The 13,962-nt window shown below is 42.1% G+C and overlaps 1 protein-coding gene across 9 annotated transcripts in view; it reads right to left on the bottom strand.

Moving 5' to 3' along the window:
• The window catches only part of MACF1 (microtubule actin crosslinking factor 1), a 302,250-nt gene that overhangs the window by 7,745 nt on the left and 280,543 nt on the right, over window positions 1-13,962 (bottom strand). For 5 of the 9 annotated variants that reach the window (XM_087820322.1, XM_087820324.1, XM_087820328.1 and 2 more), the window contains 5 exons: window positions 12,750-12,912; window positions 10,688-10,842; window positions 9,726-9,800; window positions 8,566-8,583; window positions 5,485-5,602 (listed from right to left, as the gene is read on the bottom strand). In XM_087820322.1, the coding sequence (XP_087676448.1) occupies window positions 5,485-5,602; window positions 8,566-8,583; window positions 9,726-9,800; window positions 10,688-10,842; window positions 12,750-12,912 (529 nt within the window). The remainder of the gene's footprint in view (window positions 1-5,484; window positions 5,603-8,565; window positions 8,584-9,725; window positions 9,801-10,687; window positions 10,843-12,749; window positions 12,913-13,962) is intronic. The other 4 variants (XM_087820323.1, XM_087820325.1, XM_087820329.1 and 1 more) reach the window with 1 other exon arrangement.

The raw sequence follows: 13,962 nt of genomic DNA, 5'->3' as shown, positions 1-13,962 counted from the left end.
GGATCCTTCTTTTTTTTTTAGAGCTGCATAGTATTCCATTGTGTAAATGTCTAAAAAGATGCTTTGATATGATTTCAATCTTCTTGAACCTGTAGACACTTGTTTTGTGTCCTGACATGTGGTCTATCTTTGAGAATGTCCCATGTGCACTTGAGAATGCATATTCTGCAGCTTTGGGGTAAAATGTTCTGTAAATGTCAATTAAATCCATCCGATCTAGTGTGTCATTTTGAGTCACTGTTTCCTTGCTGATTTTTTTGTCAAGATCTATCCAGTAAAGTCAGTGGTGTGTTGAAGTTCCCTACTGTGACTGTATTGCTGTTGATCTTTCCTTTAAAGTGCTACAGAAGTTTTGTGTATTTTTTTCAGCCTCTGTGACTTTTGTTCTGAGGTGGGTCTCTCGTAGACAGCATATAATTGGGTCTTGTTTTCTTATCCATTCAGCTACCCTATGTCTTTTGATTGGAGCCTTTAATCCACTTATATTTAAGGTTGTTATTGACGGGTACTTATCTACTGCCGTTTTATTTCTTTATGCTTGTTTCTCATTCACTCTATTTCAGCTTATTACAACCGTCCCTTTAACATTTCTTGCAATGCTGGTTTGGTGGTGATAAACTCCTTTAGCCTTTTTTGTGTGTGTGTGTCTGAAAAGCTCTTTATTTTACCATCTATTCTGAATGACAGCCTTGCTGGACAGAGTAGTCTTGGTTTCAGATCCTTGTTTTGCATTACCTTGAATACTTCATGCCATTCCCTTCTGGTCTGTAGTTTCTGATGGGAAATCAGCTGACAGACTTATGGGAGGCTCCTTTGTAGGTAACAGATTGCTTTTCTCTTGCTGCCTTTAAGATTCTCTTTGTCTTGAATTTTTGGCATTTTAATTATGATGTGTCTGAGTATGGGCCTCTTTGGGTTCTTCCTGCTTGGGACTCTGTACCTCCTGAACTTGTGTGACTTTCTCCTTGACAAGTTTAGGGAAGTCTTCTGCCATTATTTCTTCAAACAGGTTCTCTAACCCTTGCTTACTTTCTACACTTTCTGGAACTCCTATGATGTGAATATTGTTATGTTTCATGTCCCACAGTTCCCTTAGAACTGTCCTGTTTTTTAATTTTTTTTTTAGTTTTTTGATTTTTTTCTAATTTGCTGAATGTGATTCTCAGCTTCCCTTAATCTGCTGTTTACTCCTATCAATTTTTTAAATTTCTACTGTCATTCTTCATTTCCTTCAGTTTCCATTTCTTTTCTCATACTGTTGAGCATCCTTATGATCAGTACTCTGAACTCTGTATCTGATAGATTGCTTATCTCCATTTCGTTTAGCTTTTCTTCCAGAGAATTTTTTAAAAACATGTCTTTATTGATTTTCGAGAGAGGAAGGGAGAGGGAGAAAGAGTCAGAAACATCAACAATGAGAGTCACTGATCAGATGCCTCCTGCACGTCCCTTGTTGGGGATCGAGCCCGCAATCTGGGTATGTGCCCTGACCTGGAATCGAACTGCGATTTCCTGGATCATAGGCTGATGCTCAACCACTGAGCCACACCAGTCGGGCTGGAGAATTCTTTTGTTCATTTGGGGCTTGTTTTTTGTTCCTCTCTCTTTTTTTCTCCTTTTAAATATATCTTTATTGATTTCAGAAAGAGAAAGGGAGAGGGAGAGAGTCAGAAACATCAATGATGAGAGAGTCATTGATTGGCTGCCTCTTGCACACTCCCCACTGGGGATTGAGCCTGCAAACCAGGCATGTGTCCTGACGGGTATTCTAACGGCCATCATGGATCCTAGGTTGATGCTTAACCTGAGCCACGCCCGGCTGGGCTGGGGCTTGTTTTTTGTCTCCCCATTTTGGCTGTCTGTTTAGATTTGTTTCTATGTATCAGGTAGATCTGCTAGGACTCCCAGTCTTTTGGTGGTCTCTGGTGCAGGCCAATGTCAGATACTGTTTGTGATTTGCTTTGAGTACACTGTTTGAAGCTTTCCATACTCCACAGCTTGTTGTTCCCTCTGCTGAGGCTGGGTCTGTTTGGAAAGGACCAAGATGGGCACCAAGGCCTGCTTTTCCAAGCTCTGGAATCAAATCAGGCAAAGACTCTAAGCACCCTAAGCTATTATTCAGTCTCTTAATGAGCCACAGGCAGAAGCTCCAAAGGGTGGGACCAGAGGTTTTCCAGCAGGGTGGGGAAATTGCTATCCCCCCTTGTTACCAGGCAAAAGCTGTTTGGACAGTAAATGTCTGCCTGAGAAATGTCCTCTGCCGTAGTGAGGAATGACTCAGCACAGGAATCCAGATGGCTGCCTTCTGAGCTCTATCTCGAACTCACAACCCTCACACTGCTTTAGTTCACTCTGCCCTCCCTCTGCTGGAGCCCATGGTGAGTGGCTGCACCTGAAATTTTGTGCATTGGCCCTTTAAGAGGGTGTCTGCATTTCTAGTTGTCTTTCCCTGGCAGGCAAAAACCCTGCTGCTTTTCACAGCTGGATGTTATGTGGGCACCTTTCTCAGTTCTGGTGCTCCGGGCTGGGAAGCCCAGCTTGAGGTTTAGACCCCGAGTTCTCAGTGGGAACCCCCCACAGCTGAGATATCCCTTGGGACATTCAGCTGCCGCCTGTGGGAATCTGGCTGGCCCTCCCATGCCTTTGCACTTCCTACCAGTCTCTATGAGGTCTCTGCTTTTCGTCCTTGGTTATGAGGGTGCTCTCCAGATCATCTTCTGTTGCAGTTAATTATTCAGGATGGTTTTTCTGTATTTTAGTTGTAATTCTAGTTTGGTTCTGGGAGAGTGTTAATGTAGCTTCCACTCAATCCACCACCATCTTGGAATCTCGGCCATTTAAATCTTTGTAAATAAAATTCTAGATTTTCACTAAAATTTGGGGGAAATAATTTTTCTAATGCTCAAAAATCAGTAAAGGTCTACCAATTTGTTAGGCGGACACTGTTTTTAATCCCCATCTAAAACATGATAACCTTTGCCAAAGTTGGATTCAGAAAATGAAATCTCCCATTTTGGCAGTACCAGGAACCTACCTTGTTGAGTACTCTCACTTTTCACATTTGGCTAAAGCAATGTGCTGAGATGTTTTCATCTTGTTAAACAGCATGTAAAAGGAGGTAACATATTATCATGCACATTGGTATTACAAACCTGTCATAAATTTTATACTGTCTTCAGTATAAGAGTCTCTATAGTCCAGAGAACTAAGGAAATGCGACACAAAAAAATACAAAATCTACTCCTGGCAGCTTCTAGAAGTCACAGTAATCATTATAGGATCCCAGATAGTTTCAAGGAACTTTCCTTTTTGCAATGCTCATGCCTTTCCAAGTCACTTATTACATCCACCCAACCCTTAAGTGTTCACCTCCTAGCACAATTTTTATTTGAATACAAGTAGCTCATCCTGTCTATCACCGGTTAAGTCATGGTATCTAAGACTGCTGGGAGTTTGTGACTCCACAACCAATGCAGTCGAGGTGATCATGGAGCTCTAAAAGGACTCCTGGAGAGTCACAGAGGAATGCCTTACCTTGCGTGCTCTGAGGAAAGAAAAAAGAATACTTTGTTCCATAGAAAACGGCTATTAGATGGCCCTCCCAAATTTCTTTGGGGTTCCAACTTTTAGCTAATAAGAGAAGGACAAAGCAGGCAGTGTGCTTCTTGGCCAGCAGCACAATGTTATTGTAAATAGAGCAAGTACAGCAGGCAGCAAACAGGCAACCAAAGATTCCAAAATGTCACATGCGGTATCCCTTCTGTTTGTTTAGTCCAAACATACATGACATGAAAAAGAAAATATTAAATAGATTTAGAAAGGACTAATGCTGTTTTACTGAGTTAAGATTAAAACGAACTATATTGTTCCTCATTTAAAATAATGAAAGAGGAATTTTATATGAAGAAAATTGGTTTGCAATATAATTAAATTCTAAAACTGATTATACCCTTTCCAGTTCTGACCAGAACAGATGATTTCAAAATTAACCATTTTCTTAAAAAAAAAAAAAGGAACTCCTGATAAGTATTACTCTTATTTATGTAAATGTAGAATGAGCTAAAGTAAGAACTATGTGAGAATTGTGCTTGAAATGCTTCAGAATATGACTATAGCTCACTTCCAAAAAAGCTATATAACTGTACTGTAAACATTTGTTAGGTTTACGAATAAGCCTTAATAATCTAATTATGTAGGCTAAAACAATAGTACACACACAAAAAGGTGTGGTGGGTATGCTAGCCTTGGAGACCAGGAGCACATGCTCTACAGCCAGACTGTCTTGGATTTGAATCCTGTCTTTGTTATTTATGAGTTGTCTGTCCTCGGTCAAGTTATTTAACTTTTCTATGCTTCAATTTCCTATTCTGTAAAATGGAGATAACAAGAGAATCTACACCTCATGGAGGTGTAAATGTTATTTGTCAAGTGCTTATAATAGTGTGCTGTGTCTAAAGCTATATAGTTATTTGTTAAATAAATAGAAACTCGAATTCTATGGGTTCTGTCTCAACAGCAGGATTTTATGCTGTCACCTTATAATAGTTAGAAAAGCTATGGTTTGGCTATTTCAAAGCATTCATAAAGGCAGCAGTTACCACAGAGCCAAGAGGTGCTACAATTTAGGAAGCAAAGCCATTCTCAACAGGCTGGGGGTGTGGGTAAGAGGGACAAAGCTTAAAAGCCAACCTATGGGAGACTGACTGGAAATCGAAGAGCTGGAATCAGAGCGCTTTATTTTACTCCCAGGATGGTGAACTAGAATAAAGAAAATACAAACACAAAGAAACAGCAGGAAATGCAGAAACTGGGTCAAGAAAGACAAACTGGCAGACAGTGGGGAAGCCTCCTATATACCCACACGCAGACTGGCTGACAGGAAAAAGGAAAGGACACGGCTGATGAGGATTTAGCAAACTGGAGTATCTGGTCATTTCCCCCTTCTTGTAGCCCTCACACCCGTTACTACATTTACCGTTTCCTTTTGCCTTTGGGCTGGCACAACAGCCTTTTCATGTTTGGCAGACAGATTCGCAGAGTCTTGTTTAGGTCAGCATCTGTCTTAGAAGTGACGAGGCTCACTGCTAGGTGTCCTTCATCCCGCCTCCTGGTCAAGGGAGCTCCCTAGACCTTCTCTGCATGGGAGGGGCCCAATACCCTCCCAGAGTTTCAGGCAAAGGGATCTGTAGCACTAACAGGGAACCTAAGGGGCTTTATATCAGGCTCCTTTCTAGGCTAGTATTTATTTAACACCTCAAACCAAAATATTCATCGACACCAACAAATTCTTAGTTCTCATTACTGTCTCCCCAACAGCATCAGCTTCTCCTACTTTCTCTCCCTGGTCTACTCCGTCAACCCCAAGTAAGTTCTAATCTGTGCTAATAAGACAGTATCTGGGCAGACCCCCAACACTTTGTGTAAGCACAGCTCAGTGGTGAGGGCGTACCTAATGTGCAATTCATGTTGAGGATGGTTTCTTACCTCGGCAGGGGTCATTTTTCACTAAAAATTCATCCAGGGCCATCCATCCTCCACCAACGCGAACCATCACTGTGCTGCGCAGGATGCGGACCAGCCGCAGCTGCTGGGAGTCCCCGAACTGCAGGACCAAGGGAAAACTGATGAGTGAGTGCGCCTTGGAGCAGATTAGATGGCCTTTCCAAAGCAGACTGTATTCAGATGCAATGACAATCTGATAGTTTGGGGAGAATTTTAACTCCAAAGCAGACTGTATTCAGATACAATGACAATCTGATAGTTTGGGGAGAATTTTAACTCTATCTTGCATTTTTCACAAAATTTCAAATATGGAAAAGCTGAAATACAAAGCTAGAGACCAGTATACTGGAATAAAATTAACTTACGATGGTCATGCCCCTGACCACAGGGGGAGGAAGTAGAAGAGCCAAAATGTTAGCTTACTTGGATTCTTTTAAACATTCTGCCCAAATTAAAACCCAATGATGAAATCCTTCATTATGTTAATTTGTTTTCATAAAAGGAAAGGTGTATATAAGGTGGACATCAACTTCTGAATACGGTGTGCTCAGGTTAAATGGAAAACAAATATCTCAAGCTTCCAGGAAACCCTTGCAAAGCATCATCATTATTCCAAGCTTAGAAGGAGCTTTGATTTTCCACATCAGGTTTTCAGAAATAAACCCAAAGTATTCTCTACTTGTGATGTTACCAGCAGAAAAGTTTCTTCAGTTGAACAAATGATTGGGTAGTATTTGTACTAAAATTTAATTGAAGAAATCAAATTTTTAATTTACCATGTTGATTATATTCAACTGTATTCAATAACCACTTTGGGATGTTAAGACAAGCATGACTTTCTGATACTTATTTTTTCCTTTTTTTCTTGCCTAACATTCTGCTTCTCAGTGCTGTTAACATTTTGAAGTTTCCCATTTCATAAATTATCCTCTTCCCAAAATAAACTAAGAGGCAACAAAAGAGAATCATGCTGAGAACTCCAAACAAAAGTCAAATGGTTGGAGAAATAGAATTCCTAAAATTATTTAATTCAAGGAAAATGGGTGGGGGTGGGAGAAGGGACTATTTAATCACTTAATTAGAATTTTCAAAGTTATAAAGGAGAACTATAACTTTGAAACTAGGCACAAAAACTGAGAATGCCAGAAAGGATGTTTGTGAAGGACACATAACCAACCTCCCTCAAAATTAATATATTTGTGGCAATTCTCTGTATTACTTTGCATTGACTCAAGTGCACCATTTGTATAGGCGAGGTGACTAAGTTTTTACACAGAGTGCCCACAGCAACAGCACGGTGGAGTGTGAAGAGCACTGAAGTGGGGACCCAGAGATGTGAGTGAGGGAATAAACGTCCTGTCCTGGGAAGGAAGCTGCCCCTCTGGCCTCTGCAGGAGCCTCCCTCAGACACTGGCCCAATGAGTGGAAATGGGGAGCCCTTTGGGAGGCACTGAGGGTTCCAAGAGACCCAAGAACAGTGACACATGAGTCACAACTGGGGGTTCTCTCCAGATAGGCAAGGAGAAGACGGAAATGAGGGCCTATGTATCTTCCAGAGTAACTTGGAAAGAGATCCCAAGATGTATTTTACTCTTACATTACTGTGTTGTAATTTATTTGTCAGCCTTTACTCCATTTATTTCATTCTTTTCCCTTTTAATCTAACTAAAGCTCCCTCTGAAAGACTCTGATCGGTTTCTGCTGAGCTACGGGGAAAAGGTTTGACCAAGCCAGTAGGCAAAGTGTCTGGGGAAGTTGAGGGCTGTGTGACAAGTGGTGGAAGGGGTTACAGTAGCTCTCAACATGGGGACCCGTGCAGACCTGGCAAAGCTGGGAGCCAGTGAGGCAAAGACCTCAGAACAGGGTCTTAGGGGCAATAGTAACTTCTGTCTCTTCCTCTTATATGGACAATCCCTTACAGTGACATGGGCTCATGCACTGGCTATGAAATGACTGGTGGCATGTAACTCTGTAGGTCTCAGGTGCCTCATGTATAAAATGAATGTCATAATTCTGTTCCCAACACTAGATGGAACTCATATGACCCTATGCTAGTCAACAGAGCAGCAGAGAAGGACAAAGGTCTTCAAAGGGGCCCCTGGCATCTGCCTACAGTCACCAGCTAACAGGCACAGCCTCTAGGTATACTACTTGGTACTCTTATGGAACAATTTATTTAAAGCAACTTGCACTGTCCTTGTCCGTCTTTCTACCCTCTGTTCTTTTCACTGGCCCAAAAAGGCTACTAGATTACTGTAGTTAGTGACTATTGCAGTGCCTCGAATTTAACATTGACTGAGGGCCTCAAATGAACTCTTAGTGTTTCTGATTTCATATCACAAGACAGATTTCACCCATGCAACTTCCTTCCATTTGAAGACACAGGACCCCAGAGCCCTCAAAAAGATCTAAAAGGTTAGAGTTACCAAGTGGAGTAAAAAAGCATTCAATCTTTTTTGCAAGTCTAACTTGATCCTATTAGACTCTGGCTGGCTGGCCATAATTGGCAAACTTCAGGCTATGGCCAAGTATGATTTACACTTCTCGAGTACCTTATAATGATAAAATACAACATAAATGCAAGTAACTGTATTTATTCATAAGGTATTTAAACAAACAGAATATTCAAATACCCCATGACTTTTTGACTTAGTTTACTATCACAAGTCTTTGGTGTAAGTCAGAACTGTGTCGTCTGGTACTCTGACTTCCTATATACAAGTCCAAGTCCAGGCTCTTTTTAGAAGAATGCACTGATACCAGAGTTTCAGTTTCCCCTGAGCCACACTACTTTTAACTCAGCCCAGCATAATGTCATCTTCAGCCAATCTAATTTTGAATGGAAAATTTCATCTCCTTTTAAAAAAATACAGACTTATAACCTTTTGCTGCTTAGACAGCTCTATAATACCAGCCCTGCTGGCAGTTCTCCACTTGGTAAGACAACCAGATGTGACCCAGGCATGCTTCAGATTATGTCCTCTCCCCACAGCAAAGAACAGGCAGCATTAGCTACACAGACCATGTCCACCGAGGAGAAGAATGCTGCAAGGCACACTGTACCTGGTTGCCGAGGAAGAACTACAAATAGTAAGAGTAAAGGATGGAGGAAATGGAGGGAAAAAAAAGAGAACATTTTATCAAATTAACACTAAGAAACAAAAATCATGTAGTCATGTTACCAGTCTTCAAGCACAGGGACACATGATACCATTCTTACCGAGCTCATGGTTTTACCAATTAAGAGGACCTAACTTTTCCACTCTTCTGTTGCTCTTACTAATTCATTTCTCTCATAGGTAATTTAAAAAAACCAAGAAAACAAAACCCAACAAGCAAGCATAAGACCGCCTGGAGTTTTATTAACTAAGTGCCCAGGGTGGTCCAAGGCAGAGTCACCTGACACTCCCAGCTAAGAGCAGCACAGTGTGCTTTAAGTGGACTTTGAAGACATTTTTGATGTACTAATGGAACATAGATTTTTTCCTGTTTTCAACCTGGTGCATGTAACTGTAATTCAACACAGTCATCTTAAATCCTCTTTGCCAATCCTAGATTTTCCTTAGAACTTTAGAGAATTCCTCAAAGGCTGCTGAATATATTTTAGGAGCCCTGTTTCAGACCATGGTCCTAAAAGAAGCTAAAACACAGCACAGTTCACTGGACTGAGTTATGGCCACACTCAGCAAGGCTTTCCAGGAAGAGCACTGAGCCTGGCATCACCCAGGGCATCCAGGCCCAGTTTGTAGCTCAGCTCAGAGCAGGCAGTGTGTCCCTTGGGGCCTTGACACAGTTCCTCCAGCTCTCTCTGAGCCCAGGAACCACAAAGACACAGGACCAGCTCTTGGTGAATGGTCAGTCATTAGATAATTGCTTCCTTATCTTATAGTCGAGGTGTCTTCATTTCCCTAAAGACCTTGGTCAGTAATAGTAAAGAAAGGGTTCTGATATGTCTCAGACACAGAACTCAAGTACAAGCTATTGTTAGCTAGATATATCACTGTTTTTCAGATGGAACTATAAAGGGCACTATGCTTGGCCCAACAGGACACCTGACATTTGGAATCTACAGAATGTATCTCAGGTCCCACCAGCTCTGGTCCTCCAGGCACAGGCAGCGGGAAGGTGGGATCATCGAGTCAGCCGTGTGTCAGGTTGTTTTCACCTGTAAGGGCCATTCAGGAGAAAACACCACAACAAAGGACTGTTTTTCTCTTCCTTACCCGGTATTTATTCTCTCCAATCTGCTCCACCTGAAACCTTTTTGCACATTTGCACTGAGCCACTTGTCTTGTGACCTATTGGTTGTGAACAACAAAAGAAGAAAAGTGTGAAGGGCAAAGCATGACTCCCTCTTCCAAAAACAAAGACTTTTACATTAAAGAGAGAAGCTAGTATGTATTTTTCAGGCTTTTGACACATGTATTTATCTTCTATTCCAAATGAAAACACATTTTTCTTACTAACTGGGGTACTCGAGACATTGAGAGAGAAAAAGTGTGAGAAATTCCCAAGTAACTACAAACTGCTTTCTCCCACCCTGCTCCCAAATTCCTTCAGAGAAATGTGCCAATATGTATACATCAAAATCAACAATAACGCAAATTATGAACTGATCTAAATTTCAACCTAGCAGCCCGAGACTGTCCAGTAGTCAGTCCTGGGGAGTTCTAGGCCACCCTCAAGACTTGCCCTGCTGCCTCTCCCTTCCCAAGATCAACGTATCCTGGGATGTCTATGTGCCACTAATCAATGTTATTTTCCATATGACACAGTTCTTAACTAGGCAGAAGGCTTAGTGGGTCCATGCCATCTTAAATATCACTCTACATTTCACCCCTTAAATGCTGCGTTTGAAGACCACTTCCCTGGATGCTGAGGCAGGATGCTTAGGACTAAGAGTCTCTTCTAAGCAACAGAGTATCTGTGAACCAGGTAAGGTTTTCTGTAAACTTTAGAGTGCCGCACAGGTATCTTGAGTAAGAAGTCATCTAGGCTGAGCTAGAGTGCAATAGCCAGAGATCTTCTGGGGCAACATCATCCACAAGGGGATCCCCAAACAACTCCAAACAATCACCTCACAACAGATGAGACCCAGTGCTAATATGGCAACTGTACCCAACCCAATTCAGGACAGCAGAAAGTTATGGTCAAAATGTGCTCAAGATACAATTATTTCCCATACCTCATCTTCGATTTTATCTGCATCAGTTGTTGGTCGATAAGCATCTTTATTGGGATGCAGAGCAGCCACAAATTCATAGTAATCAATGTAGCCATCCCCATCTCGGTCAAAAATGTCAGCTACAGCCGTCATCTCTAACTTGGTAGTAGGGAACTCTGGAGAAGGTTAATCGCATTTGGAACAATAACTAAGAGGGCGTATATGGTTGGTTGGAGGTTATATAAATACTACTCGAAAGAAAAAACATCTATGTCTTTTTTTTCTGAAAAGCAATACACGCTCAACTTTAGAAACCTATAAGATAAACTACTTACTGCTAAGTTTTTGCTTATAGGCTACCCAGCCACCACATGCAATTAAAGAAAAAAAGTGGGCCCTGGCCGGTTTGGCTCAGTGGTTAGAGCGTCGGCCCCTGGACTGAAGGGTCTTGGGTTCCAGTCCAGTCAAGGGCATGTACCCTGGTTGCAGGCTTGATTCCTGGCCCATTGGGGCACATGTCGTAGGTAACCAGTCGATGTGTCTCGTCGGTGTCTCTCTGTATCTCCCCCTCCCTTCCACTCTCCCTATAAAAATCAATAGGGGAAACACCCTCGGGGGAGGATTAACAAACAGCAACAAAAAGAGTGGCATTTCCAATACACCGCAAAGCACGAACAGAACTTTATATGCTTGTTACTTCTGTTGTTGTTTTGTTAATCTTCATACGAGGATATTTTCTCCAATGACTTTTTAAAAAACATGTTTTTACTGATTTTTAGAGAGGGGGAAGTGAAGGGATAGAGGGAGAAACATCGATATGAGAAACATCATTGATCGGCCGCCTCCTGCACATACCCTACTGGGGATCGAGCCTGCAACCTGAGTGTGTGCCCCGACCAGGAATCGACCATGACCTCTTGGTTCCTGGGCCAACACTAAACCACTGAGCTACACCAGCTGGGCATCTCCACTGACTTTTTAGAGATAGTGGGTGGGAGAGACACACACACAGAGAAACTTCGATGTGAGAGAGACACATGGATTGGTTGCCTCCCACACTCACCCTGATCAGGGCAGGGATCGAGCCTATGACCCTTCAGTCCATGGGCCAACGCTCTAACCACTGAGCCAAACCGGCTAGGGCACCCATGGATTACTGCCCAACTTAGGAATTTATTTATCCACTCCACTATTATTAGAAATTTAGGTTATTTTAGAATAGCGACACCTTGGAATAGGATGAAGTTTCTTCTGTTTAGATAATTGCCTTTGATTCCTGACAAATTGCTTTCCAAAGGAGGTGCATATTTTCAGTAGCAGTGATTTATTAATATGTAAATCAGACTATATTGTCTCTCAGTTGAAAACCTCTGGTGGCTGCCCACTGTCCCACTGCTTCTAGAATGAAGTCTAATCTCTTCACCATGGCCTATGAGGCCCTGTATTAACTAGCTGCTGCCTACTCTTGCAGCTTTATCCCCTATATTCTTGCCATGCTGACCTTTTCATGCCTAGAACATGTCAAGTTCATTTCCATCTCAGCACTTTGTACCTGCTGTCCCCTCTGCCTCTCTCTTCCCTCATATTTTGAGTTGGCTGGAGCCTTCTCATCATCTAGGTCTCAGCTCAAATATTGCCCCCACAGAGAGGCCCTCCCTGGTTACCTATGTAAAGCAGCACAGCTGTGGGATGTGCTTTGTGATCCTGACAAATCACTTAACTACTTATGCCTCAATTATTTATTTTGCTAAAATTAAGTGATACAAGTACTTTGTAAGTTGTTATATAGATGTCAGAAAGTGATGTAATAAAAAACTTATTTTTTCAAACATTTTGCTTAGAACCACATCACTCATCAAACCTAGCTCCTTATCTATACCTCAAATAGGACCGGCTATTTTTTATTCCCAGCAAAATGAGGTTCTTCTATCCATGAAAATGACAGACCAATTTTAGTAGGCATTTGCATTTCTTCCCTAAGACTATAGCTTTAACTTCAAAAAGACTGTTTAGCCAGATTATCGCTGCTTCTACAAACTAAGGAATCCAGTGTGACCATGTTTGGAATTACAACTGGACTCACTGGATGCTAGAATGCCATCGATGAACTCCTGACGTGTTATCTTCCCATCCTGGTCCTTGTCAATTCGCCGGAAGAAATCCATCACCCGTGACTTTTTGTGATTCATCCAACGCATATACTTTTTCCTCCAGACGTCAAAGTCAAAGTTGGCAAATTCCTTCAACTAGATAGAAAACAGAAGTGTTAACAAGACCTATATTTTGGCCTTCAAACCTGCCCAGAGCACACCAAAACTTCTAGACACTCAGTAAAGCCATGCAGGCCTGCTGGAGGGCCACCAACAATGGTATGTGGATATCTGTGCGGCCTCTTTTGTGGAGGCACCATCTGGTTCCTTCACCAGAGCCATGATTATCTACATGAGCTGTGGTGTAACAGAGCAGCAGGAGGAAGTGACTGAACACCTCATGGGAAACATGGGGCAAGGACGACAAGATTGGGTAGAGCCGGCCTTGCTTTCCGTTTGCCCTTTTTCAAAGGATCACCCTCTTAGATGTCAAGGAATGAAGTCTATCCCAGAAGAGCAGTGTTTATTAGCACTCCTCACTTACGTGATTTTGAAAGAAACCATAATTACACAGAGGCCCAGGTCAGGAGACTCACATTTACCATTTTCTGAGATGAGATAATCTGAGTTCTGGCTGGAAGGAAGCATTAAGAATCCAGTCCTATAGGTAAGCATGTTTCTTTGGAATGGCACCAGAGGGGGCAAACTGCCCATCTGACTTCCGTGTCAAACATTTGGCTTTGACAGACAATGGCAGGCCCGTGATGTGGGAGAGGTGATGTTTATCTACTTGGACTATGTTAGTGATACTGACGCAGAATGACTTTAAACAGTACAGCAGATTTCCCCCTAGTCTTTCAAACTCCAAAGTTGGGAGGAATGGGGAAAAAAGAAAACGTCAAAAACCAAATATGCTTAAAACTCAACTGACCTACTACAAAAATAACAAAAAACACAGAATACTCACTTCTGAGCATAGCTGCTTTGATGTGCACAAATAAAAAAATATAGAAGAGCCAGGCTGGCATGGCTCAGGGGTTGAGTGTGGAACTATGAACCAGGAAGTCACGGTTACATTACCCATCAGGGCACATGCCTGCGGGCTCGATCCCCAGGAGGGTATGAGCAGGAGGCAGCCGATCAATGACTCTCATCATTAATGTTTCTTTCTCTCTCTGAAATCAATAAAAAACATACATATGTGTG

The sequence above is a fragment of the Miniopterus natalensis genome, chromosome 9 (assembly GCF_054644295.1).
Source record: "Miniopterus natalensis isolate mMinNat1 chromosome 9, mMinNat1.hap1, whole genome shotgun sequence".
NCBI lineage: Eukaryota > Metazoa > Chordata > Mammalia > Chiroptera > Miniopteridae > Miniopterus > Miniopterus natalensis.
Note: the sequence above shows the minus strand (reverse complement) of the source record. Positions and strands in the feature narration are given on the sequence as shown.